Here is a 26,091-nt window from a genome sequence, read left to right on the forward strand (position 1 = left end):
AAAAATCCCAAAATTTCAACCACAAAATAATAAATAAAATTCTCATTGGTAGCCTAGCCATTCCTTCTCATCAGTGATCGACAGAAAAATGTGATAACAATAGTTATGATCAGCTTGCAGTGTTACTAAACGTCTGAAAGAAAGGTTCCAATGCTGGTTGCCCATGCTGTAACAAAAATCTATAAGCTGAGGAACAGCCCAACAAGGAGGTAATTGATATTGTCTTGTAAATGAACCAGTGAACCAACTAGATGATAGAAGTACAGATACCTAACTCGAAAAAGCTCATGAATCCAAATGATGTGAACATGTGCATGCTTGCAAGTTACTCTAGAATACATAATTAAGATTGTGAATTACAAAACCTGTTTTCTCAGGAGGCCAATCAAAAAACTGAGTACATATCTGTTGAATATTGGTGCGTTGAAACGGATACAGAGCAAGAACCCTACAAGATTTAGGTAGTTAATGTTAGAATGTTTCATTACCTCTTCTTCTTTTTTCTTTCTTTTTTTTTTTTTTTTTTTTTTTTTTTTTTTTTAAACTTGGGCAAGTTCACAGCCCTGTTTCCAAAACAAGGTCCTAAATGACTTTCAGAAAAAGATCGATTTCTTAATCCTCTTATTGATAGCAACTGGTGCAAGTAGTACTGTGGGGGAAAAAAAAACAAATAAGCAAGCAGTGAAACCCCCACCTATGAACAGCCTCAGAGTCACCTGAATGGCACTTTGGCTTTAAATATGCGTCAATCACTTGCAGGAATTGATCTTCCCCTTGTAAATCAGGTTCACTTCCTACCAAAACAACGATATATTCCATTGCAAGAGTTAGACAACCAAAGATCTAGAAGACCATAAGAATATATAAAGTCTAGCTTTATCCTTTTAATGCTTTTTCTGGGGACATTCAACTATTATTATAGCCTTCTCTTCTCACTGCCTTGTATCAATTTGATGCAATAGAGTACCCCTGGGAAGTACAACTAGGATAAAGCATGATTTCTAGGGACATTTTGCTTTCTCCTTTCGTTACTTTCTAGGAATGTTCCACTACTACTACAGCTTTTTTGTCTTACCGCTATACACCAATGAATTGTTGCACAGCAAAATATACCGACTATAATGCCATTTTTTTCTAGTCAGGATATGATCATCAATTTCTCCATTTTCTATATTAGCATGAAGATAAAGAAAAAGGAGAACAGAGAGCTTGTTGTGTTATACACCTTGCATCGGAGAACTTTTAATTATGGACACACTAAAAAATATTGGATACATCAATATCGCCAACATTAGAGATTAGAAATCATATCACAGAATATTAAATTGCTTGGGCTAAAGATATTGCTTCTCTGGAATTAAAATTTATTCCCAAAACCACTTATGCAAGTACTTAGCAATACTATCAGTTTGGATATAATTGGGTTAACTAAATTCAGAGTTTATCTGGCATAAAGATCCAAATGCAGGCTACGCCAGAATATTCACAATTCATTGGTGGTATGTTTTGTTTGGTTTACCATTAATTTTCATTTCATGATCCGACTCGTTTTCTTTGTAACTGCATCTGATAATGTGCCCTTGTTTCCTTGAACCCTTTAACTTCTTTGCAAATGACAATCCTTCTGATGCAATTTGTTGAAGAATGGCACTATCACCCACTGACTTAACAATCCGGCATGCAGACTCCTGTAAGCAGGTTGGTACTTTGCAAATCATTCAATAGAAGGGAGAAAAAATGCAATCCAACCAATCTGAGGAGCAATAGACTATTCAACTTACAGGACCAAGCCCACGAACTCCTGGAGAGTAGTCACTGCCAAGAAGAATGGCCAGTGTAATCTGAAGATCATAGTCATAAAGTTATAATAATACTTGAGGACAAATTAAATCCCATGTGATAAGCTATAAACTGGAAATTTGGTTTTATTATACTAGATCAGTTAAATGTGAAAAGGCTCCTGCATTTGATAGAATACATGTACTTTTTTTATGGGTCGCACATTCCACCCTGAACCATTGACCGGTCACCATTTGTTCACTTCCAGATGAAAGGGATCAAATCTTGATCATATTTTTCCCACCCAAAGGCATGTACCACTATGGGCACATAAATTTCAACCAAATTAATGTTCAAATTTCAAATATGGTCAATCAGTTAATGACACATATAGCGCCTATGATAGGGTTGTCATAGGTAATCAATTCCTAAAATGATCAACTTGATCCGTGGAAGTGGATAAATAAAACGATGTCATATCTCAGCGACATTATTCAAGTTATTCAAATGACGTGTGGAGCCTACAAAAGATAACACCTGTAGAGCCTATAGCAAGGACACCACACAGGATGAAATCCAAAGGATCAATACGATTAATCAGATATGGTCATTGGTTACACCTAAATTCAAATGGCGCTATCATTCAAATTCAAATGGCGTTATCATTCAATTTGTTCAAATTGAGGATGAGGCACTCTTATCACTTGGATGGCCCTCTATAATTATGAGGGATCATCACACAAAAAGGGAGATCGAAAATCAAAAGTCAAACAATCAAAGGTTAGAGAGAGAGAGAGAGAATGAAATCAGGAGTTAAAGAAGTCTTCACAAGAAAGAAGAGAAATTCAGAGAACTCAAAGAGCCTACACTACAAACGCATAATAGCAATGAATAGGTAAAGGGTTCTAGGCCCAAGAATTGTACTTTGTGTTCAATGGTTTAAAACCCACAACAATTTCAATAAAATATTTCTTTTCCCAATCTTATTTTCTATTAATTTTCTTGTTCTTCATTAATAAGAGGCTTCATTTAAATAAAATGTGTAATTAACGATCTGGAATACAGATCGAAAATAGGAACTTGCTAATCAAATAATCTACACTGTTTAATCCAAAAACCAAATAGTGGACATTTGTAACATGAATTTTGAAATGTGTTGAAACACTTCACGTTTCAAAATTTGTGTCTCCAACCACAACTTTTTTTTTCCCTTCTTTTCCTGTAACCTTACTCTAAAAATGGAACTCAAATCTCTTAGTGGTTATTTTATCAGAAACTTTCCAGAAAGAAAATTACCAAGGAGTTCCTTCCGAACCCGAGCTTTTTCTCAATGTCAGCCATTTCATAACAAACAACATAGCCACCTTCCCCTAAATCATTAGCAACTAGTCAGCATTACTAGCACCAAAAGGACTGAATCAAAATAAGGACGTTGTGAGTAGAACAAATGCAGAATCAACAAAAACCCATCTAATTACTCACCAAGGCAAATATCTCTGTATACTGTCCTTGCACCAAACAGGAAAATATCAGAATCTGAAGTGAAGCATCCATCCTGGTGACATGATAATAATAACAACAATAATTATGAGATTGTCACCCTCCTCATGAGTCCCTATTAAGCATCATTTAATCCAAAAAAATAAAAGTAACAGATTCTACTTACACATAATGATTCAGAATTTAACAATGCACACTGAGCTTCAGCTTCCTCAACCCTGAATATTGTTTGGAAAAATGCAAGGGTTATTATAGTGGTCGAACTGTTTCAAGCAAATGCACATTCCTAGCTTTTATATGACACAGATGATTATGATGTTATGATGTTATGTCGCAATCAGATTTTCACAGAATCAAAGTTTAAAAACCTTTGTTTCTCCTTGATGCAGTTCATTCCAAAATATTAGAAATCAACAAGCTACTCTTACTTCATTGAAAACATGAAAATGGCATTCAAGTCTAATGCATATGTTTATATGTTTAAAACAATAAGGATACTTTTAAGTAATGAATTCACAGAAGTATTACAACCCACAGAGTTACGGAAGTACATATATATGTTGCAAACCAATTGCCACTCAAAACTTTTAGAAACATGCAAAATTTTCAAAAATAATCAAATTTATTACCCACATTAGTCATAAATGATCTTGTGCATTAGGTAAGCAGGAGCGGGAGCGGGAATGGGAGAACGAGGCCCTATAAATAGTTTAAAGTTGGGAGCAGGAGCAAGGGCAAGAGAGGGATTGATGTTTCAAAGCAAGCCCCCCCATTTAGGAGTTTCTTGCAACCTAAGAAGCATGGACACGGACACAAGTATAAACACAGGACAACAATTTTTAAAAAATTAGGATATGAACATGGTGGGTGTAGACACCCCATTTTGACTGACCATAAAAACTCAAGCTTTTGAATGATTCCCGATGATGAAAAGTGTTGAGCTTTGACTATAGAAATGTTTTGGGTTGTTGTGAGTTGCTATTGTAAGAATTCTGAATAACTCTATCTATTCAATTGTATACAATAGACCAAATCTATAATACAAAGAGTACAACTGATTTATATAGACCTAATCTAAAAAAGGAAATAAGAATAAAACCCTATATTCTTACAATCAATCTAATATATTTACATAATTAACATAATATTCTCACACCCCCACTCAAACTTAAGATGTTTTAATAGAAAACACTGAGAGTTTGCCAAGAAGAAACTGAAAACAAGTAGTAGTAGTGTGAGTCTTGGTAAAGAAGTAAGCAAGTTGCAATGCTAAGCGACAAAAGGAAACGAGATAGAGCCAGACTGCAAATGCTGACAAACCAAATGACAATCAATCTCAATGTGTTTTGTCCACACATAGAAGACAATGTTATAGGCAATCTAAATAGCACTGTAGTTGTCACAGTAAAGAGAGGTCGGAGAAGACTAAAATACACCAAATCAAACAAGAGACACCGAAGCCGAACAATCTCAGCAGTGGCATGGGCCATAGCACGGTACTCAGCCTCGACAGTGGAACGTGAAACAAAGGTTTGGTTCTTGCTCTTCTAAGAAATCAAGGAATCACCAAGAAACATACAGAAGCCACAAGTAGATTTGAGATCAGTAACATCACTAGCCCAATCAAAATCAGCATAGGCTACCAAGTCCAAAAAGGAAGTGGAGGACAACAGTAAGCCCTGAAATATAGTACCCCTGAGATAGAGAAGAATGTGAACCAAAGCAACCCAATGTGTAGAAGGAGGAGTAGAAACAAACTGACTAACCACATGAACAACATAGACAAGATCAGGGCGAGTGACAGTCAGATAGACTAAGCAACTTACAAGCTCTTGATATAAAGTACGATTATCCAGAGGACACCATCAATAGTGCTAAGCTTTACATTAAGCTCAATGGGGATTTCAAAAATCTTAGTATCAATAAGACCGGCACGGTGAATGACCTCATTTGCATATTTGGCTTGAGACAGAAAATAGCCTTTAAGAGAATAAACTACCTCATTATTAAGAAAATACCACAAGGGGCCCAGATCCTTCATTTCGAAAATGCGAAAGAGATGTTGCTTGACCTCAGAGATAGCAGAAGAGTCAGAGCAAGCCGAAAAGATTACTTCAAACCATATAGAGCAAGCCGAAGACGACAAACATGGCCAGAGGAATAGAGAAGGCCAGCAGAACGCATGTAAACCTCCACAAAAAGATGGCCATTAAGAAAAGCATTCTTTTTTTTTTTTTTTTGAGAAACAACAAAATTTTATTAAAACGGAAAGGAGAGAGGACAAGAAGTCCTCATACAAGGAGGGAAAAAAGAAGAAGAAAAAGCAAAACCAATCACAAGACTCCAAATACTAAGAATGACAAACAGCTGCCCAATCCCTAGAAATCAAAAACAAAGGAACTCCTTTAAAAGGAGGAGATACAAAAGCCCAAAAAGAAGCCAAATATTCAATCCTATCCCACAAAGTCTCTACACTTGCTACTTTGTCGTCAAAAATCCGAGCATTTCTCTCCAACCATATAACCCAAAAAATAGCAAAAACAATACCTAACCACAGTGATTTGGCTTTCTTGGTACTCCCAAACCCATCAAACTGAATAAGAAGCATATGCATACACTCCCTTGGAGCAACCCACTGCATATCACATAGTCTGAAAATGCGCTGCCATAATGCTGTAGCCACCGGGCAATGAAGAAAAAGATGATCTGCTACCTCCAAATTATTCTTGCACATCACACACCATTGGGGGCAAAGAGAATGATTAGGCCTTCTCCTCTAAAAAACATCATTAGTTGTAACACCCTTTTGAACCAAAGGCCACATGAAAAACTTCACTTTATGAGGAACACCCGCTTTCCAAAGTTTCTTGTGAAAAGGGAACAATAGAACCGAGGGATTATCAATAATCTTATCAAAAAAGGATTTGCATGAAAAGACCCCAGAGGAAACAAGATTCCACACCCTACTGTTAGGAGTCGAAGAAAGAGAAACCCCCTCAAGCACAACCAACAAAGAAGCCAGTTCCCCCACCTCCCTATCATTCAAGTTTCTAATGAGATCAAAATTCCATGATATGGGTGCCAAAGACGAGCAAGCCATCGACACTAAAGGTCTCCTCATAATCAATACCATACTCCTGTGAGAACCTTTAGCAACCAAGCAAGCTTTGTATCGCTCGAGAGAATCATCAGAATAAGTCTTGATTTTATAAACCCATTTGCAATCAACCAGATTCTTGCCAGGAGGCAAATGAACCAGCTCCCAAGTAGTAGGTTTCTGCAAGGGAGACAACTCATCCTCCGTAACTCAAACCCAATTAGGATCCTGACAGGCCTCCTTGTAAGACTGGGGTCCTAAAAAGGAATGACTAACAGACAAGAAGGCAAGATAGGAAGCAGAAAAACATGTACTAGAAAAACCCAACCTATCCGGGGAATGACATTCATGATCAGGATATCAGTGTGCAATAGGATCAATGGGAGGAGCAGAGACAACCGGTGGAGGGAGAGCCCTGCAATGAGAACAGACTAACAACAGAGGAGAACAAGGAGGAGGAGGGAGAGGGAGAGGGGAGGGAGAGGGGGAAGAGGAAGAGGAGGAGAGGAAGGAACAAACTCATGGGCGACAGTGGAGAGGGACTCAGCAGGAGGGCGGTAGGAGAAGAAGAGGGAGCAAGCTCGTAGGGAATAGTGGAGATGCACTTATCAAGAGAGACCTCAGAAGGAAATGGATCAATGTAAACCAAATCTTCTTTGAAAACCGGAGCAGTGATAGGAGGAAACTGAAAGTAAGCTAGACATTCAAGAAAAGCAACATGGCAAGAGACATAAAGGCGACGAGAAACAAGGTCGTAATAGCGATAGCCTTTCTGGGTTAGACTGTAGCCTAAAAAGATACACAAAACAGGAACTAAGTTTGGTCCTATCTTTACGGGAAACAAGGACAAAACAAGCAGACCCAAAAACACGTAAGAGGAAGTAATTGGGAAGTTGGAAAAGCAGAGCCTCATAAAGAGAATGACCAAAGAGTAGGGGAGTAGGCATATAGTTGAGAAGAAAAGCAACAGTAAGCAATGTCTCATACCAAAACGAAGCCGGAACAAAGACAGAGAGAAAAGGAGACCTAGCTATCTCAAGGAGATGACAGTGTTCACGCTTAGCTCCACTATTTTGGGCAAGTGTATTAGTACAACAAGTTTGGTGAATGTTACCCAAGTTAGCCAAATATTCACAGAACTCAGTTTTAAAACATTCCCCACCCAAGCCAAACTATGTAGTGATCATTGACTGAAAAGTACGGTATATCTAGTAGAAGTCGAACTTATGATTCATAAGATAAACCCAAGTGTAATGGGTGCAATCATCAACAAATGACACATAATAGTATGCAGAATCCCGTTTGGTGAGAACAGGAGAAAAGTCCCAGACATCAGTATGAACTAAAGAAAATGGTGTATCAGAGATAGAAGTACTTTTATGAAAAGGCAAGGTTGTCGTTTTGGCAAGTTTACACCCCCGACACTTGGTAAGTTGACTAGGAGAAACTTTACTAAATAAACCTAACTGAGCTAAAAATTGTAAGCAGTTAGCAGACAAATGCCCTAATCTAGAATGCCACAAATAAAAAGGGCTCGATAGAGAATCTAACTGAAAAGAGGAAAATGCAGCTGGAAATTTAGTCATAGGTAGATGCAAGCTCACCACATAGAGGTCTCTAACTATACGACCGGTCCCAATCTGCTCCTTGAAAATTAGTGACTTTTTTTGCGACAATTTTTGTGAACTGTGGCTAAAACTTATAATAGTGACTTTTTTTTGACAATTTTCAAACTGTCGCTGAAAATTAACAATTAATGACTTTTTTAATAGTGTTTGATGAAAAACGTCATTAATTATCATAGGACCTATTAGATAATAAGTCCACTTATTAGGACCTACACGTAAGTTCCCCAAAATTAAATGAGTATGTGAAATTAATTAAAGAAATAAATGTCATAAAAAAAGAATTAGCAGAGGCTAATCAATTGATTAGACGAAAGGGATACTCATATTAATGACCTTTCCCTTTTGTATCTAAACTCCCGAACTGAGATTTTTTGGTTGTGACAGATTAGTAGCCTAAATTAACATGGAGTTAGGGTTTCCTAGTTTCTCCTAAAAATTAAATGGCAGCTCCAATCTCTGTGAATCAGTCTTTATTTGGTAATTTGTGAGCTAAATCGATTTGTGAGAATAATACAAGATATTTGCCAATTTAGACCTCGATGATTCACATACATAAAACTCCGACGTGTGGGTGCGCCAGAAGGCATGGTATCCGCAACGGGGATACAACAATTTTTTGTATGTTATGTAAATGAATATAAATTTAGGGCACATAGATATAAGAGGCATTATTGTATATGTGGGTTCTTTTTTTTCACTTTCCTCCCTTTTTGTTTTCATATATTTGACTTTGATCCCAAATTAGCTTTTTGGAAAAAAATAAAAAAGAACTCACAAAGGAATCTTGAGACATGACCAAACACAAGACACACATGTCCATGAAGTGTCCCCAAAGTGTCTTGCATAAAGATAATTAAAAAAATTGACACGCCATGTGGTATGTCCGACACACAGACATTGGCGTGTCGGTTTCAGATGTGTCCGACATGGACATGGCACCCATTTTGAAGTGTCGTGCTTCATAGCCCACTTAAGGGCGAAATTTCTCTTCTTTCATATTTACGAATTTTAGCTCCAGTGGAGATGGATTCTGGTTTATTGACTACCCCTAGGCATCAAAGTGAAAGAGAGGAGATATTGGCTGATGTATCAGAAAAGATACTTATAATTTTGCATCTCATTTCAACTATGAAATTGAAAACCCTTAAAATGAGATATACTAAACCTGGAAGTGGTGTCTAAAAATTGTCCAGGATGTGTCTTAATGATATGCCAAACACATGCATAAGATTATTATAACCACATTAAGATGGCTAATTCTCACCCTCTAAGATTGCCCTCTTTGCAGCCTCTTCCTATAACAAACTTCAATTTAACATTAGACCTATTAGAAAATATCACTCTCACAAACCAAAGATGCAAACAGCAGGTACTTCCTTCCAACTCACAAGAATCTCAGCAGTGATAGGTCGAGATTATCTGAAAACTCGGGAAAAGTCATTTCTCTGAAATATGACTTGACCTTGAAGCCAATGAAATTTCTTTTGATAAGTAAAGCCAGTGAAAATATATTATTCCAAATAACTTCAATTCAGGCCAAGAATTTTGTAAATCCTCTTTTGCTACTTCTAAATGCACCAGTATGAGAAAAGTAAACCAGACCTCAAAACAAGCAAACTTGACCAACAAATAACCTAAAATACCAACCTTGAAAAGGTCCACATGAGGAGGGGCACAACCTAATAACTCAAAAATACTTCACTAGTTCTGAGTCAAATGTAACAGAGTGAAAGGTGAGTGACTACTAGTCAGTATCTTCTGAATATACAACATCTCATTTCATCTTCTCTGTTAGGTCTTCTCTTTCTAAAGGAGAATGTTACCTCAAAGACCAAAACAGAAAAATCAATACACTCAAGAAAGAAATATTAATCATCATAAACCTTCCAAAATCATTTCTTATTCATCATCTCCACTTCTAGAGTTCATTTGCAAGTTAGATGAAAATTCTCAAAGTAAATCAAGATTACCCATCTAAGCAAGGAATCCCAAGTGCCACACCAAGGAGTTTGGCCTCTTTTATCATACAAGAAAACTCAGATCCCATATTTCTTCGAAGTGAAGTCACTTTAAGTGAATTTGTTTCATCCTGCGTAGCCTGCCTTAATTAACAACTACAGTTAGTACAATAGAGAATTTTAATGTGAAAAAACTTAAAAATCCAAAAGAAAGAAAACAATGTGAAGTTAATCTAATAAGTTTCCTACCTCAGATCCCGACTTTAAGCGCCGCCTATAAGTAGATAATTTGATGGCAGGAATTGATCCATCTATAAACCAACACAGATTACATAGATTGTTGAATGTTTGTCATCTTTTGTAAATAAGAAAAATCTCAAAGTAAAGATTATACAGGTCGCAGACATTTGCTATTTAGGAACCATCCAAACAATGAACAGAAAAATTAGAAATCCAATAAATTCTAGAATTCACTACTTGTGTAACCTTGACAGTTTAAAGCAAAAGCCAAGTTCTCTATCTTTAGCCTAAAAATACAGTTTTTGAATATAAGCATATATTCCACTGTCACTATTAAGTTTTCTTTCAGTTGATCTGCCAGTCAATACACTAGGCCTGGATGCTTTTTACGCTAATGACATGATTGTCCTTGTGTTCTGAAAATTTGTGTCACACCATTGTGTCTGACAGCGTTCTACTTCTGCCAAATTCCATTGCAAGTACGCAATGCATCCTACAAAATCAAGGTTCTGAAAAGCGGTTGCGGTCGCCGTAACGGTGGCGGTGACGCGGTTGCGGTTGCGGGGTGTAAAGGCCGTAGTGTAACGGTTGCGGTAACCGGAACCGTGAATTTTTTTATTTTTTGCACAATTTGAAAAAAACTTACCGATACGCATATTTTTTTTCCATGATCATATTTATTGGGTTAAAAATAAATATTGATCAATTTTTGTAAAATTTTAAGTATGATCCAATATATTTCATATTTTTAAATCACTATAAACTGAGTTTTTTATATTTTATTTTAATAATTAATAACTTTATATTATACAAAAAATCAATCACTAACTATTATATATAAGATAAACAATGACAAAAGTAAGAGAATAAATAAGAGTCTAAATATATATATATATATATATATACATATTTTAACCAAGCCAAATAGATAATAACCACACTTATTATTATTATTATTATTTTCAAACAATATATAGATAGGCACACACAAACAAAATGGTTTAGTGATAGCAGCTGAATAGAATAGCATAGGTCTTACAGTTTCAACAAATCAATAACATGTTCTTCATCTTCCCTTTTCTCTCTCTCTATCTTTTGCTCCTCCATTTTCTCTCTTTATCTTCCCTCTTCTCTCTATCCCTCTTCTCCCATTTTCAGCTTTTTTTTTGTGTTTTTTTCGAAAGAAACAATTTGGAACTGTTACGTAACGGTATGTAACAGGCCGTTACGACTGCTACGGCACCGTTACGACCGCTACGGCAGCTGCTACGACCGATACACCTGTGAATCTCAATCACACTGCAAAAGCGGCCGTAACGGGTGGCGGTAACCGCCAAAACCGTTATGTAACGGCGTTACGTAACGGTTGCGGCCGCTTTTTAAAACCTTGTACAAAATTCTAAATTGATTCAAGGTCTTTATGTCAAAATCTTTACACCCATGTCAAACACCTATTGCCTCAAACAATCATTGCAAATGTCACTATTACATGGTCATAGCACTAATTAGTGATATGTGCCGAAATGTACACATAAGGCCCCCTAAATTACACTTGTTAAGTCCATGAATCCATTGTTACTTGATTCTTTGATGCGTTTGCATGAATAAAGGTTGCTTGGGATCTTGGGATGAAATTGAGCTTATTTTAGAGTAACCGAAGTCAAGAGAGCAAAGTGGGACTGTCAGTTGCTTAAATTCTTATTTTCATTCTTAGTTTAGGTTTTGTGTACTCTTTTTTATTTTGTTCTATTTTGTGATTGCAATTATTCAAGTGATTGTAGGGAAAGGACTTGCAGCTATTGCCAGTGCCACTGCAGAATTCAAGTCTCAAAGGGAGTAAATTGAAAATATATATATATTCTTTCAACCAAGTGTTGTGAGTTTTATTTGTTTACAATTAATTGAATTTTGTGTATTAGAGTTAGTTACAAGAAGTGCGGTGTCTCGTATTTGCATGATACGGTGTCGTTCTTGTCATCCAAAGTTAATCCCTATTGACCCTTAAATTGAGCGCACCCTTAGAGTTCTGTGAGCATCCTCTCGAACCACTAGAGCTTTAGAAACTCCTCTACATTCGGCAAATGGCAGACGAGCAAGACCCCCCCTCCCCCCGTAAGTAGTTGAGGGAGTACTTCACTCCTCTTTGGACTTAACAATGAAGATCAATACAAGCAACTAGACTAATTCCTAGAAATTTGACGGTAAGTTTCAAAACTTCACCAATGATGATCTAAGATTGTGTCTTTTACCCTTTTTGCTTAAGGATAGAGCTAAGCAATGACTCAATTCCTTGGTGGCTAACACCATCTCCACATGGGCTCGGATGCAACAAGAATTTCTGAAAAAGTACTTCACCATTGACAAGACTAACCAAATCAGGTGAGCCGTCACTAGTTTTTCTTAAATTGATGACAAGAAATTTCATGAAACATAGGAGAGGTTAAAGGACCACATTTGCAAATGTCCCCTGATGTATGACAGCTCTGTGAGGACTTTAAAACTGAAATTCTGTTAGTTTTTGTAAGAAATAAATTGATAGATAGAGAATAAATTGTATATATTATTGATTGATTTGTTAATTTCTATTACAATGATTCATGATTCCTATATATAGAAGAGGGTGAGTGTGTAGTAGGTAAGGAGTAGGTGAAGTGGAGGTGGTAGTGGTGTAGTGGGTTAGGTTTAGTGGAGTAGGTGAGGTGGTAGTGGTGTAGTGGGTTAGGTTTAGTGGAGTAGGTTTAAGTGGGTGAAGTAGGTGGAGAGTAGGTGGATTTTAACAGCCCCCGCAAACTCAAGGGGGATAGGAACTAACCAACTTGAGTTTGGAGAGAGTAACAAAACAAGAAAATACATAAAAATAAAAGAGGATAAGAGACACTGTATGGTCGTGTCAGACCATTGGTGAAGACACTGGATGGTGGTGTCATAACGTTGTAGAGGACACTGTATGGGGATGTCATAACCATGTAGAGGACACTGTATGGTGGTGTCATAACGGTGTAGAGGACACTGGATGGCGGTGTCAGACCGATGTAGAAGACAGTTTATGGGGTCATGTCGGACCGTTGTAACAGACAATGTTGTGACAGTTGTGGTGACAGTTTACGGAGTCTTGCTGGACCCTTGTAGAAACTAACCGGAATCAATGTCGGGACAGTTTACAGAGTCTTGTCGGACCCATGAAGGAGCTAACCGGAATCAATGTCGGGACAGTTTACAGAGTCTTGTCGGACCCTTGAAGGAGCTAACCGGAATCAATGTCGGGACAGTTTACAGAGTCTTGTCGGACCCTTAAAAAGTCGCACCCTCAAAAGGTGTGCCTAATCTTTCAAAAGGCGTGCCATCAAAAGGCGTGCCCAATCCATAAAAAGGCGTGCCATCAAAAGGCGAGCCCAAGTCATAAAAAGATGTGCCGGACATGATGGCGAGGCACGTGAGTGCCTTGGCTGGCGCGCCCGTTTGTCGTCTGGCGTCAAGTGGCGCGCGATACGCGTGGCTGCCTCGCTATTTAACCAAGGTTGATGCTGAGGCTGAGGCAGAGGCAGACAAAAAACTTCTGAAAATCCTCTGAAAAAACTCTTCCTTTGCTGAGAGAGAAACTCTGTAATACTCTGTAACCAACCCGTCTCTGAAACACTCAGCAACATGGCCTCTTCTTCCCGTCCAGCTACCCAGAACATGGCCTCCTCTTCCCGTGGTCTGCTCACGCTCTTTCCAGAACTGAACGAGTCCACAAGAGAAATAACTGGTGCGGTGGCCAGTGAACCTCAACCAAACACCTCTGGTTTTGCTCCGTTGAACTTTTCGATGCGGTCGGTGGAGCAAAAAATGGCGGTGCAAACTGATATTGAGGCCAATCAGTATACTCTGAAGTCATGTGTGGAAACCATGACTGCGGTCACAAACTTGTCGCACCGGCTGCAGAGCAGGACAAATGAGGTGCAACAGTTAAACTCCCAGCTGGCTCTACTCCAACGCATGTATAAGGATGCGCGAGTAGAGATAAGTGTGCTAAAGACAGAAAACAAGGAGCTGAAGCGGAAGGCCACCGTGATGTTCCGATTTAGAGGGCCACCATATGCTGTAGTGGAGGAGCAAGGAGGAGGCAACTTGCTTGGTGGTCTAGGAAGCACGGAGACCGGACTGGCACGGGACACCCAAGATAAAAGTAAGAAGAAGAGACCTGCAGTAGAGTAGAGAAGGGAAAAGAAAAATCCCACTGTGGGTGTGGTTGTGTTTGTTTGTTTGTTTGTTTTTTGTTTTTTGTTTTTTGTTTTTTTTTTTTTTTTTTTTTTTTTTTTTGTGTGTGTAAAAGTGGGAGCAGGGTTGATACCTGAGATGAATAAAATATGGTTTGGTGTGAAAATTTGTAAATTTTTTTTTTATTATTTTTTTTTTTTGTTTTAAATAAAAGATAAAAAGTTGAGGTTCAAAGAAAAGTTGGGCGGTGGAAAATGTGATGATGGTTTTGAGTGGAGAATATTTTAAAAGATATTTCTCTCTTTTTTGTGTATGATGATGTCTGCTCCTCTGCCGACATCACAAACCCTCTTCAGCCTCAGCTTTCTTCTCTTGGAACAATGGCAGCGGCCGGAAGAGCCACTGCACTTGCCGGAGGCTGCGTTTTCCGACAAACTGCACTTTCTCTTCAACAAGGGCGGTTTTCCCGCGGAGGAAACCTGCGACAGATTCGAAATCTGAAACGCCGACGACGACGAAAGTTGCTTGCTGTCGGTGTCTCCCGTCAAAGACGACATGAACGAGGTGGTGGCGCCGGAAATCGCTGGCGAATATGAGGAGAAATTAATTGATTTCGACGCCGAGTCTTTCCAATCAATAACCCCATTTTTCATGATCATGAGGTGGTCGTGCTGAGATTGAAGATGGTGGTGGTGAGAATTTAGGTGAGGAACAGCGAGAGGAACTTGTTGGATTGGTCTCGGGCAATAGATTCTAGTCGATTCAGAGACTTCTTTGGAGTCTCTTTTCTGGTTTTGAACCGGTAACGCCAGAGGGGCTCCTCTGAACCGGGCATGGCCGGTTCTAGTCCGACCCAGAAGAGAAATGACTTGCTTGAACTTGGTTACAGCCACATCAGCAACTGCTCTACAGTCCATCTCTATCTCCATAGTCGATCTCTGCTCTGAATTAGCTGATAATTGACCCTCTTGTCTCTGTTGTTGTTGTTGAGACTGAGAAAGAAGTCTAATGAGCTTCTCAACACTCTCTCTCATGATTTTGGTGGGGATGATCATGCATCCGCCAACCCCAATGCAGGGAGTATGTCCAATTTGAAGGAACTTGTGAAGAGGCACTCTGAGCTCATTAGCTACCCAATCTACCTCTGGATAGAGAAGACCACAGAGAAAGAAATTAGTGAAGATGAAGATGAGGAAACAAAGAAAGAAGAGTTTCAGGTATGTGTTTGTGGTATGTGTTGAAAATTCTAGCGGACTAGGTTGAGGTCCAGCGGGCGGCCAAGGCGAGGTTGCCGCCCGCCGGTGAAGCGAGAAATACTAAGGTCTTAACCTCGCTCTGATACCATGTAAGAAATAAATTGATAGATAGAGAATAAATTGTATGTATTATTGATTGATTTGTTAATTTCTATTACAATGATTCATGATTCCTATATATAGAAGAGGGTGAGTGTGTAGTAGGTAAGGAGTAGGTGAAGTGGAGGTGGTAGTGGTGTAGTGGGTTAGGTTTAGTGGAGTAGGTGAGGTGGTAGTGGTGTAGTGGGTTAGGTTTAGTGGAGTAGGTTTAAGTGGGTGAAGTAGGTGGAGAGTAGGTGGATTTTAACAGTTTTTATGGTGGTGTAAAGCTAGGTTTCATAGGTTTCACAACTACGGTTAGGGTTGCATCACACAAACCCAAAAGAGGCTTCAAAGTTTTGAAAATTCTTTAAAATATCAACTCTAATAAATTAGAAGTATTACATTGCTTTATATAGATAGAATTAGGTGACTTCCTAAACCAACTAGAACTAAAAAAGGAAACTACTAAAATTATTTTTGACTTTCAAAACCCATTTAAAACCAAATAAGAAACATAAATAAAAACCAATTAAATAACTTGAACTCACAAGACAGCCCATGAACAAGATCCTTATAGCCCATGCTAGAAAATATAAAAATTACCAAAATAACCCTCACCTAAAAATTCTAAAAAATATAAAAAATAATCATAAAATAAGATTAAATACTAGAAACATAATTAGACAATATTCCTATCAATTTCTCTTTAAAATCATACCAATGTCAAAGTACCATCGCTTCTTTGAATTTAGCCTTCCTTGAGCTTCTTATACTTTGCATCATCCCCACAATGCACTGCTCAACTTGCAATTAGTTCAGTGTTTTTACGATGGTTTTTCTAACCACAATCGTCAAATGATTGATGCATCATGTGGTGGAACATTTATGCTCAAAAGTGAGCAAGAGGCACGAAGTTGTTTGAAAACCTTAGTGAAAATTCCATTCAACATGCTCCGCCACTCGTTCTGAGAAACTTACATCTTTTGGTTCCCAAAAGCAATGAAGCACTTATGAGGTTGAACACTCCGTAGATGTCTCGGATAAAGTGGACGCATTGTCTCGCAAGTTAGATCAACTGATGTCAATTGGATACATGCGTACTCCACCACATTCTCCTATTTTACACAAGGCATGTGCCATTTGTTCTAGTCCTGCTCACCACGTAAGTCAGTGTTCATCAGCCCCAAACTTTCTTGAGATTGTCCAGGAGCAGGTGAAGCTACATAGGGCTACTCTAGACCAAGAATGATCCGTTCTCAAATACCTACAACCTAGGATGAAGGAATCATCTCAATCTTTCTTGGAATCAACAAGCTCCAGATAACTCCTCTACTCAACCTTCAAGGAAAAATTTCCCCAATCCACCTCATCCTTCGTCCTAGCCTTCACAGCAATACCAACACCAACTCCTCCACCCCCCCCCCCCCAAAGAAATATCACTTTTAGGGAAAAGGTATTGACAGCCCTTCAAAGCCTTGAATCTTATTCTCAATTGCTACACTCCCATACAAAATCTATATCTAAGTGTGAATCTCAATTGGGGCAACTAGCTAATGCTATCCACAGAAGGGAGGAAGGGAAGCTTCCAAGCCAACCAATGAGAAATCCAAAAGGTTAAAATGCAAAAATAATGCTCAAGTGCATGACCAACACTATAAGCAAGCCAAATCCATCACGACCTTAAGGAGTGGGCGGGTAATAGGTAATAATAAGGTTGGGAGAGCAAGGGTTAAAAAATGTGAGTTCATTGATGACCCTGTGGATCATGGGGTCGAGGGAGTGAGTGCATCGAAGGGGGATTCCCATCCCTCTCATTCTTCATCTAGTGCGATTCCGGAGGCACTTTTGTGCCCAAGGTCCCCTTCATACAGTTTCTAGCTATGTTGCACGGACACGGACACGACATGGACACGCCGACACGTTAATTTTCAAAAAAATGCCGAACTCGACACGTTAAAAATGTATTTATTTATTTATATAATATACCTCATATATATAAATATTTTATTTAATTTTATAAAAAAATAATTTAACACTAATTAAAAATTTAAACATTCAGTTGCAACACATAAGTGCAAGTTAAAATACCAAAAATGAACCGTATCACACATTCAGCAAAAATATACATTCAAATAATTATTTTAACCATTTGACTGGTAGGTGGAAGCCAGCTGTGTTTGACCATTTGACTTCTAGGTAGAACCTTTTATTAGTCTGGTAGGTGGAAAGTTGTATACCTTTTAGGAATACAAGGAGAGAGAACAAAAATTTGTTGCAGCAGGAAGCTTCCTCTCGCAAATGGAAAAGCTTGTTTGTCTTCTCTCTCTCATCTCTCTTGCAGCTGCGACTTCGAATAGTGCTCAATGGGTCTCAAACATGTCACTTGAACAGATCTTCTGGTATTTCTTCTTCTTCTTCTTCTTCTTCTTCTCTCTCTCTCTCTCTCTCTCTTTCTCGCGAACATGTCCAACTCTCTCTCTAGCAAACATGTCCAAGATGTGTCTGAGATGAGGGGAAAAAAAAAAGGGCCACGGCAGGCTGAGTGTCGGACATGTGTCTACTGCGTGTCCGATACGTGTCCGACACTGATACGTGGGCTTGGCAGACATGTCGATGCTTCCTAGGTTTTTAGATGCACCCTCTCCCTTTAACAAAAAAGAGTGACAAAGAAAGACATGTTTGAGGTTTTTAAACATGACAAAATCAACCTCCCACTCCTAGATGCCATAAAAAAATTTCCAAAGTATGCCATGTTTATGAAGGACCTTTGCACGTAAAAGTGGAAATCTAGAGCACGTGTATCTAAGAAGGTATTTCGCATTGATCATGTAAGCTTTATTATTAAACACAACACCCCACCCAAGTTCAAAGATCTTGGTGCGCCCACCATCCAATGCGTCATAGGAAATCATTCCATAGACCAAGCACTCTTGGACTTATGAGCGAGAGTGTTAAATTTTTTCCTTAGTGTATAAGCAACTTAAGTTGGGAGAGTTAAAGCTCACAATAGTATCCTTGCAATTAGCTGCTAGATCCATTAAAATACCACGTGGGCTGATAGAGGATGTTCTAGTCAAGGGGAAAAGTTTTACTATTTAGTGGGCTTCTTGTCCTTGATATGGGCCGGTGCATATTCCTATGAAACAAATTATTGTCATCTTAGGTCGTCATTTCTTAGCTACAGTTAATGCTTGCATCAATTGTAGGATTAGGGTAATAGATGCATCCTTTCGGAATATGAATGTTACTTAATGTATTTCATGTTCCAAATCAACCCCCAAAGGAGGAGTGTTCTTGGTGGGTGTGATGAATGATTTAGTAAAAGAAGCATCTCCACTACCTGAGGAATTGCCTATCGTTGCTAGTGCACCGATTCTTCTCTTCATGGACCCTCCAACAACTTGAGTAGGAACCACTTTCGGTGCCACTCAAGCATGCCTTCTTAGGGCCTAGTGTGAGTAGTCTGGTGAACATGTTTTGACATATGAATGTCATATTGGACCCCGATGTGACGGGAATTGGATGATTGATTGTGCTTCATTAGGTCTAGCTATAGACCATAAACTTAGCTCTACATGGGAGGAAACCCAAGCTTTTATTGTTTTGTGTCATTTTTAAGGTCGCTTATCTCTTTCTTTATTTTCTTTCTTTGCTTTCTTTTCTTTCTTTTTTGTTCATTTCCGCTTAAGCAGAGGGTCCTTAGTGCTTGAGAGGCAAAACCCATATTTTTGCCTTGAACCACTCGAGTGGTGACATGGTCCCACTTGGGCGGCAAACACCTAGTCTTTTCTTTTATGTTTTGTCTAATCTCGCACTTCCTCGAGCGGAGTCAAAAAAAAAACATATATATCTTTAACTTTGGTAGTTCTATTTTTCTTTCAAAAACTAACTCATTTATTTTATTTATTTTGCAGATGCCAATTTCTAATCTTTTATAGGTACATTTTGCTTCAAGTTGGGGGGAATCTCACTCTCTCCCCTTTATATTTGTGTGCCAATCCATTTCTCAAGGTGATATCTTTCTTACTTGCTTTATGTAATCCATTGTCAATTTTGTGAGTGACATTCAAGTCGGTGGAAAAGGTTTGTGCTTAAATTGTTCAGATTTTTATTTTTTCACCCTGAGATAGATGCCTTGCTTTTGATGTTGTAGTCAAATGAATGACTAATCCACGTAAGTATTGAATGATCGTGGACTATAGTTTAAATTCATTCATTGAGTTAACCTTTTGAACACTTTTCATGGGTTAAGTGATGTTACATCAGTTTTTATATTTGTGTTAAGCAGAGAGTTTATCACTTGTTCACCTTGAAATCACGAGCACAGTGTATGTGTCCTAAAACTTGAGACTAACATGCATGCCTTTGATATTATGTGATGAATTGTATGATCCATAGAATGAGTGATTTTTGGCTTGATTGAATATATTAAGTAGTGATTTTTGGCTTGATTGAATATATTAAGTAGTAAGTGGGCCTGTTGCCTCACTAAGCATTGAGTGTCCACATAAAAAAAAAAAATGAGTTTGTGCAGGATGAAAAGAGTGGCTAGTTTGGGTTCATAGCCTTTTTTACTCGAGTTATTAAGCCTATAGGGGTATCTTTACACCTAGTGCCCTGAAGCTGTTTGGTTTGGGAGTCGTTGGCTTAACACTAGTTACATGGCTTAATTAGAAATCTTAAGGGATTTAAACATTGAACAATCACAGAAAAAGGATAAGAGTTTGTGTTGTTCTATGAAAGGTCTGATAAGTTGTGGGATATTAATGAAATCTATGTTGGGATTGGGGGGTCGCACATCTACGTGAACATTCACTTTACACCAATGGAGCATGTGAGGATTTTCTATTCAGGTACAAATAAATTGAACTTGAGTAGCATTACTTACAAGTGAAGTGTTTGACTGTTTAAATTAGTTGATGAGTGATAATTGCGTACCAAAGTTGTTTAGTATTCGATATTGATCACTTGATAAAAGTTGGGCATTCCTTAGTAACCATCAAAAATGATGTTTTTAGGTAGCATCTCTGGAACCCTCAAGAGACTACAACTCATCCACTCGGGGTAACCTTGTGGCACAAAGATTGTTGCATATGCTAAATGCAATCGTGTATACCATGAAAGATGATGTAGTTTAGATTTATTCTAGTTTTGCTATGTTTGCTTTGCTCGAGGACTAGAAGAGGGTGAGTTGGAGGGTGTGTTAGGTGCCGAAATGTATACATTGAGACCACCTAAAGTACACTTGCAAAGTCCATGACCCATGGTTACTTGATGTTTTTGACATGTTTGCATGAATATAAGCTGCTTGGATGAAATTAAGCTTAATTTGGAGTAACCAAAATTCGGAGAGCAAAGTGGATTCCGAATGACATGAAATCAGAAAAATGTTCAAGAGGCTGTCTTGGTCCACTCGAGCAGACCATGACCTTCGCTTGAGCAGAGGTCCCTAGCAAAGTGTGATTTCTGCATTTTTGGGGGTGAAGCTTGTAGAAATTTAATGTATAAAGAGAAATAGAGAATTGTATTATTGATTGATTTATGTTCATGTCTATTACAATGATTCATGATTCCTATATATAGAAGAGGGTGAGTGTGTAGTAGGTAAGGAGTAGGTGAAGTGGAGGTGGTAGTGGTGTAGTGGGTTAGGTTTAGTGGAGTAGGTGAGGTGGTAGTGGTGTAGTGGGTTAGGTTTAGTGGAGTAGGTTTAAGTGGGTGAAGTAGGTGGAGAGTAGGTGGATTTTAACAGCCCCCCGCAAACTCAAGGGGGATAGGAACTAACCAACTTGAGTTTGGAGAGAGTAACAAAACAAGAAAATACATAAAAATAAAAGAGGATAAGAGACACTGTATGGTCGTGTCAGACCATTGGTGAAGACACTAGATGGTGGTGTCATAACGTTGTAGAGGACACTGTATGGGGGTGTCATAACCATGTAGAGGACACTGTATGGTGGTGTCATAACGGTGTAGAAGACAGTTTATGGGGTCATGTCGGACCGTTGTAGAAGACAGTTTATGGGGTCATGTCGGACCGTTGTAGCAGACAATGTTGTGACAGTTTACGGAGTCTTGCTGGACCCTTGTAGAAACTAACCGGAATCAATGTCGGGACAGTTTACAGAGTCTTGTCGGACCCATAAAGGAGCTAACCGGAAGTAATGTCGGGACAGTTTATAGAGTCTTGTCGGACCCATAAAAAGTCGCACTCTCAAAAGGTGTGCCCAATCTTTCAAAAGGCGTGCCATCAAAAGGCGTGCTCAATCCATAAAAAGACGTGCCATCAAAATGCGTGCCCAATCCATAAAAAGGCGTGCCATCAAAAGTTGCGCCCTCAAAAGGCGCGCCCACTTCATCAAAAGTCGTGCCCGACAGAAAGCGTCGAGCCATCAAAAGGTGAGCCGGGGACGCGGCGAGGCACGTGAGCGACAGAGCGGCGTGTCGGCCGCGTCGTCAGTGTCAATATAAACCAATGCGGAGGCGGAGGAAACCAAACCAGACTGAAACCTCTGAACTTGTTATTCTGAAACAATCTGTAAATACTCTGTATCCAACCCTTCTCGGAAACACTCAGTAACCCAAAAAACATGGCCTCTTCTTCCCGTTCAGCTACCCAGAACATGGCCTCATCTTCCCGTGGTCTACTCACTCTCTTTCCCGACCTCAACGAGTCAACAAGAGAGATAACTGGTGCGGTGGCACTGGAACCTCAACCAAGCGCCCCGGAGTTTGCTCCGTTGAACTTTCCTATGCGGTCTGTGGAGCAAAGAATGGCAGGGCAGTCGGATGTGGAGGCCAATCAGTATACATTGAAGTCCTGTGTGGAGACGATGACGGCAGTCACAAACTTGTCGCACCGGCTGCAGAGTAGGACAAATGAGGTGCAGCATTTAAACGGCCAACTGGCTCTGCTCCAGCGCATGTATAAGGATGCGCGAGCAGAGATAAGTATGCTAAAGGCGGAAAACAAGGAGCTGAAGCGGAAGGCCACCGTTATGTTCCGATTTGGAGGGCCGCCATATGCTGCTGTGGAGGAGCAGGGAGTAGTGATCGTGCCCGGAGTAGTGGGAAACTCGGAGGCAACACCGTCAAGGGCCGCCCAAAACGGAGGCAAGAAGAAAAGACCGGCGGAATAGGCGAAAAAGTGAGGTCGGTGGGTGGCCGTCTGCAGAAAAGAAAACAAATCTTGTGGTGTTGTGGTTTGTGTTTTTTTTTTTTTTTTTTTTTTTTTTTTTTTTTTTGGTTAAAATTGTGATCGGGGTTGATTCCTGAGATGAATAAAAGATGGTTTGGTGTGCAAAGCTATATGGTATGAATGGAATTTGAAAAAGATTAAAAAATAATGTGAAAGAAAAATAAATAAAGAAATAATAAAAATATATTTGAAATCAAAATGAAAGATGGAGGAAATAAGGAAAGTGGTTTGGAAAAAATAAATAAAAATAATGGATTTTGAAATCAAACGGAGGAGAGAGAGGGGACAAGCCCATGTGAGAGAAAGAGGGGAAAAATGATAGCCGATGCACCCAAAAATAATCTAGCTGCTATCCACAGGCGCTTAGGGGAAGGAAATGGTAGCAAGAGACGGCCAACACCATATATGGCTATAGCAAAGAAATGGAGTATCAAGCTCAATGGGCTAGGATTTAGACCAGAGAGTAAAGCCACTGGTCCTGTTGAACACACACCTCCAAGGCTCAAATAATCAAAACATGCTTCACGCATTTCCTTCCTTGCTTGATCAGGAGATGCACAAAACACCTTATACAGGGCTCCAGTCATTCCTCCACCAGTTAAAGGATGACGCATGTTGAAAGCATCACCTATTAATAGTGCTCCAGGAGTAGGGTAAGGAGCAGCTGGCATACTTCTATTGGGCATTGTTCTAATACTTCCCTTATCAATTGCAGCTATAAATGAATCATGCAGCTCAGGTGGAACCTGGGGAGCCACCAGAGGGAAGCAAAGCCGAAGGCTGCTGCAAAGCCGAAAGCTGTAAAAGCGAAAAAGGAAAAGAAGGCTCTGGCTAAGACAAAAGCTGCTGCGCCAAAAGCTAAAGCCGCTGTGAAGCCCAAGCCAGCGGCAAAGGCCAAGCCAGCTGCGAAGCCAAAAGCTGCTGTGAAACCGAAGGCTGCCGTGAAGCTGAAAGCTGCAATGAAGCTCAAGGCTGTGGCGAAGCCCAAACCAAAGCTGAAGGCGAAGGATCCTAACAAGAGGCAAATGAGCATGGAGGAGAAGCATAGATTGAGTGTTGGGTTGCAGAGTTTGCCCCAGGAAAAGATGCCACAGTTAGTGCAGATTATGAAGAAGAGGAATTCACATTGGCCTCAAGAGAGAGGATTTAGGCAGTGATGGGAAGGTATGTGTAGAAAATAAGCGGAATAGGTTGAGGTCCGGCGGGCGGCCAAGGCGAGGTTGCCGCCCGCCGGTGAAACGAAAAATACTAAGTGCTTAACCTTGCTCTGATACCATGTAGAAATTTAATGTATAAAGAGAAATAGAGAATTGTATTATTGATTGATTTATGTTCATGTCTATTACAATGATTCATGATTCCTATATATAGAAGAGGGTGAGTGTGTAGTAGGTAAGGAGTAGGTGAAGTGGAGGTGGTAGTGGTGTAGTGGGTTAGGTTTAGTGGAGTAGGTGAGGTGATAGTGGTGTAGTGGGTTAGGTTTAGTGGAGTAGGTTTAAGTGGGTGAAGTAGGTGGAGAGTAGGTGGATTTTAACAAAGCTACTGGACAATTTTGCTCGAGCAAAGCCTGAGCTCCGCACTAGCAAAGACTAACGTGAGGCACAGCATGTTTAGGTCAATTTACATAGAATTTGACCTACAAAAAGACCTAGTTTGGAAAGAAAGTATAAATAGGAAGTTAGGACTTTAGAAAAAGGGCCCTGGACATTAGAGAATGGCTCAAGAGGCAGAGCAATAGTTTTTCAAGGCAAATCGATTGACTTCTCACCAAAGATGGCTGATTCCACCTCAACCATAGGCAACTAATCTTCATCCTTAGGGTTTAGATAAAACCCTAGTCAAGTAACACTGGGTGTTTTGTATCATTATTTTGGGATTGATTATTTAGGCATGAATGATGATTGTATAGTATTGATATTCGTTTTATAAAATCATTTCAATGCTTGATTCAATGGTTGAGTTAAATTTTGTGATCTTAAATACAATGCTTATACAATGGTTATATTGATACACATTTTGATTATTGAAATGAGTCATGCCCAAAGAATACAAGACGTCCTACAACCCTAGTTTAGTGTAGATGTCTCGTGCCAATTGAAGATGGTTCATACCTGATTTTCAATACATGATCTCTTAAGGATCTCATTGTGGCTAATCATAGTCATGACTCGTGACATTTAATTAGTTTATGATATTGATAAAAATACACATGTTACAAGGCTAATAGTGGATTAACCCTAAGCTCTCCTCTACTTTATTTCCACTTAATTTAATTTTCATTCAACAATTGCTTTTAGTTAATTTAGATTTAGATTGAAAAGCACCATTCTCTTTGTGTGAATTAATTAAAAATTGGTTCCAAAGCTTTAAATAACTCAACCTTTTGGCCCCTAAGGATATGATGCCGTACTTTTCCATTGTACTCATTTTACATTGTTACAGACTCTTGATTCTAACATAATCAAATAGTATGTTTCACTCAACACCTACCATCCTCTTGAGATTTCTTCTATGCTGATGTCATCCATTCTAATACCTAAAGTGCTAATCTAGGAAGCACAAACGCTTCAAAATGGGTTGGTTCAAAAAAAAAAAAAAAAAACACTTCAAAATGGGTGTCGTGTTGGACACATATCAGACACCGACACGCCGCAGACACTTGTATCCATGTGTCTAACATACCACATGGTGGGTTAATTTTTAATTATTATTTTCTCGTCTGTTTGGACATGTTTTAACTTAACATTTTGCAATTGCAACCCAAAAAAGAAAAAGAAAAAATTATCATCGAAACAAGATATTTATTTATTATTTAATAATATGAAGAGAAAGAAAATCAGGGTGAAATTACAATACCGGTAACAAGGATAAGGCTGCAATTCAAAGCAATGAGGGCTCTGAGTCGGTGAAAGAGACCCTTGAGATAAAGCTTGTCCTTGAGGGAACAGTGAGACTTGTTGACATTATGAAGTTGAACCATCCAACATGATAAATCTATACACACCCTTTTATTCCTAGTGGCCAAAAAGACATAGCCTTTATACATATGCATATCCAAATATACAAATATAAATGTCTATGTATGTGTAAATTATGGGTTTTGCAGAAAGAGTAAGGGGGGTATGTGGTTTGAGTAATTAAATCCAGAGAGAGAGAG

At 39.0% G+C, this 26,091-nt stretch overlaps 2 protein-coding genes and 1 non-coding gene across 3 annotated transcripts in view; all 3 read right to left on the bottom strand.

Annotated features, from left to right (window-relative positions):
• Positions 1-26,091, bottom strand: part of LOC114323982 (single-stranded DNA endonuclease family protein) — a 29,395-nt gene that overhangs the window by 3,008 nt on the left and 296 nt on the right. Inside the window, exons 2-11 of the mRNA XM_082881445.1 lie at positions 25,791-25,948; positions 10,212-10,273; positions 9,975-10,102; positions 3,446-3,497; positions 3,262-3,334; positions 3,076-3,149; positions 1,782-1,841; positions 1,520-1,688; positions 695-794; positions 366-448 (exon numbers count right to left, since the gene is read on the bottom strand). Of these exons, the coding sequence (XP_082737571.1) occupies positions 366-448; positions 695-794; positions 1,520-1,688; positions 1,782-1,841; positions 3,076-3,149; positions 3,262-3,334; positions 3,446-3,497; positions 9,975-10,102; positions 10,212-10,273; positions 25,791-25,948 (959 nt within the window). The remainder of the gene's footprint in view (positions 1-365; positions 449-694; positions 795-1,519; positions 1,689-1,781; positions 1,842-3,075; positions 3,150-3,261; positions 3,335-3,445; positions 3,498-9,974; positions 10,103-10,211; positions 10,274-25,790; positions 25,949-26,091) is intronic.
• Positions 12,574-12,679, bottom strand: LOC114323997 (small nucleolar RNA R71). The gene has a single exon (XR_003651451.1). It is a non-coding gene; the product is annotated as a small nucleolar RNA R71 (small nucleolar RNA).
• Positions 14,550-15,590, bottom strand: LOC145796363 (putative WRKY transcription factor 7). Its single transcript, XM_082881451.1, has one exon. The coding sequence runs from the start codon at positions 15,455-15,457 to the stop codon at positions 14,687-14,689; it is 771 nt and encodes a 256-aa protein (XP_082737577.1). The 5' UTR covers positions 15,458-15,590; the 3' UTR covers positions 14,550-14,686.

This window comes from Camellia sinensis, chromosome 1 (assembly GCF_055761805.1).
Source record: "Camellia sinensis isolate YWXY chromosome 1, ASM5576180v1, whole genome shotgun sequence".
In the NCBI taxonomy this organism is placed as follows: domain Eukaryota; kingdom Viridiplantae; phylum Streptophyta; class Magnoliopsida; order Ericales; family Theaceae; genus Camellia; species Camellia sinensis.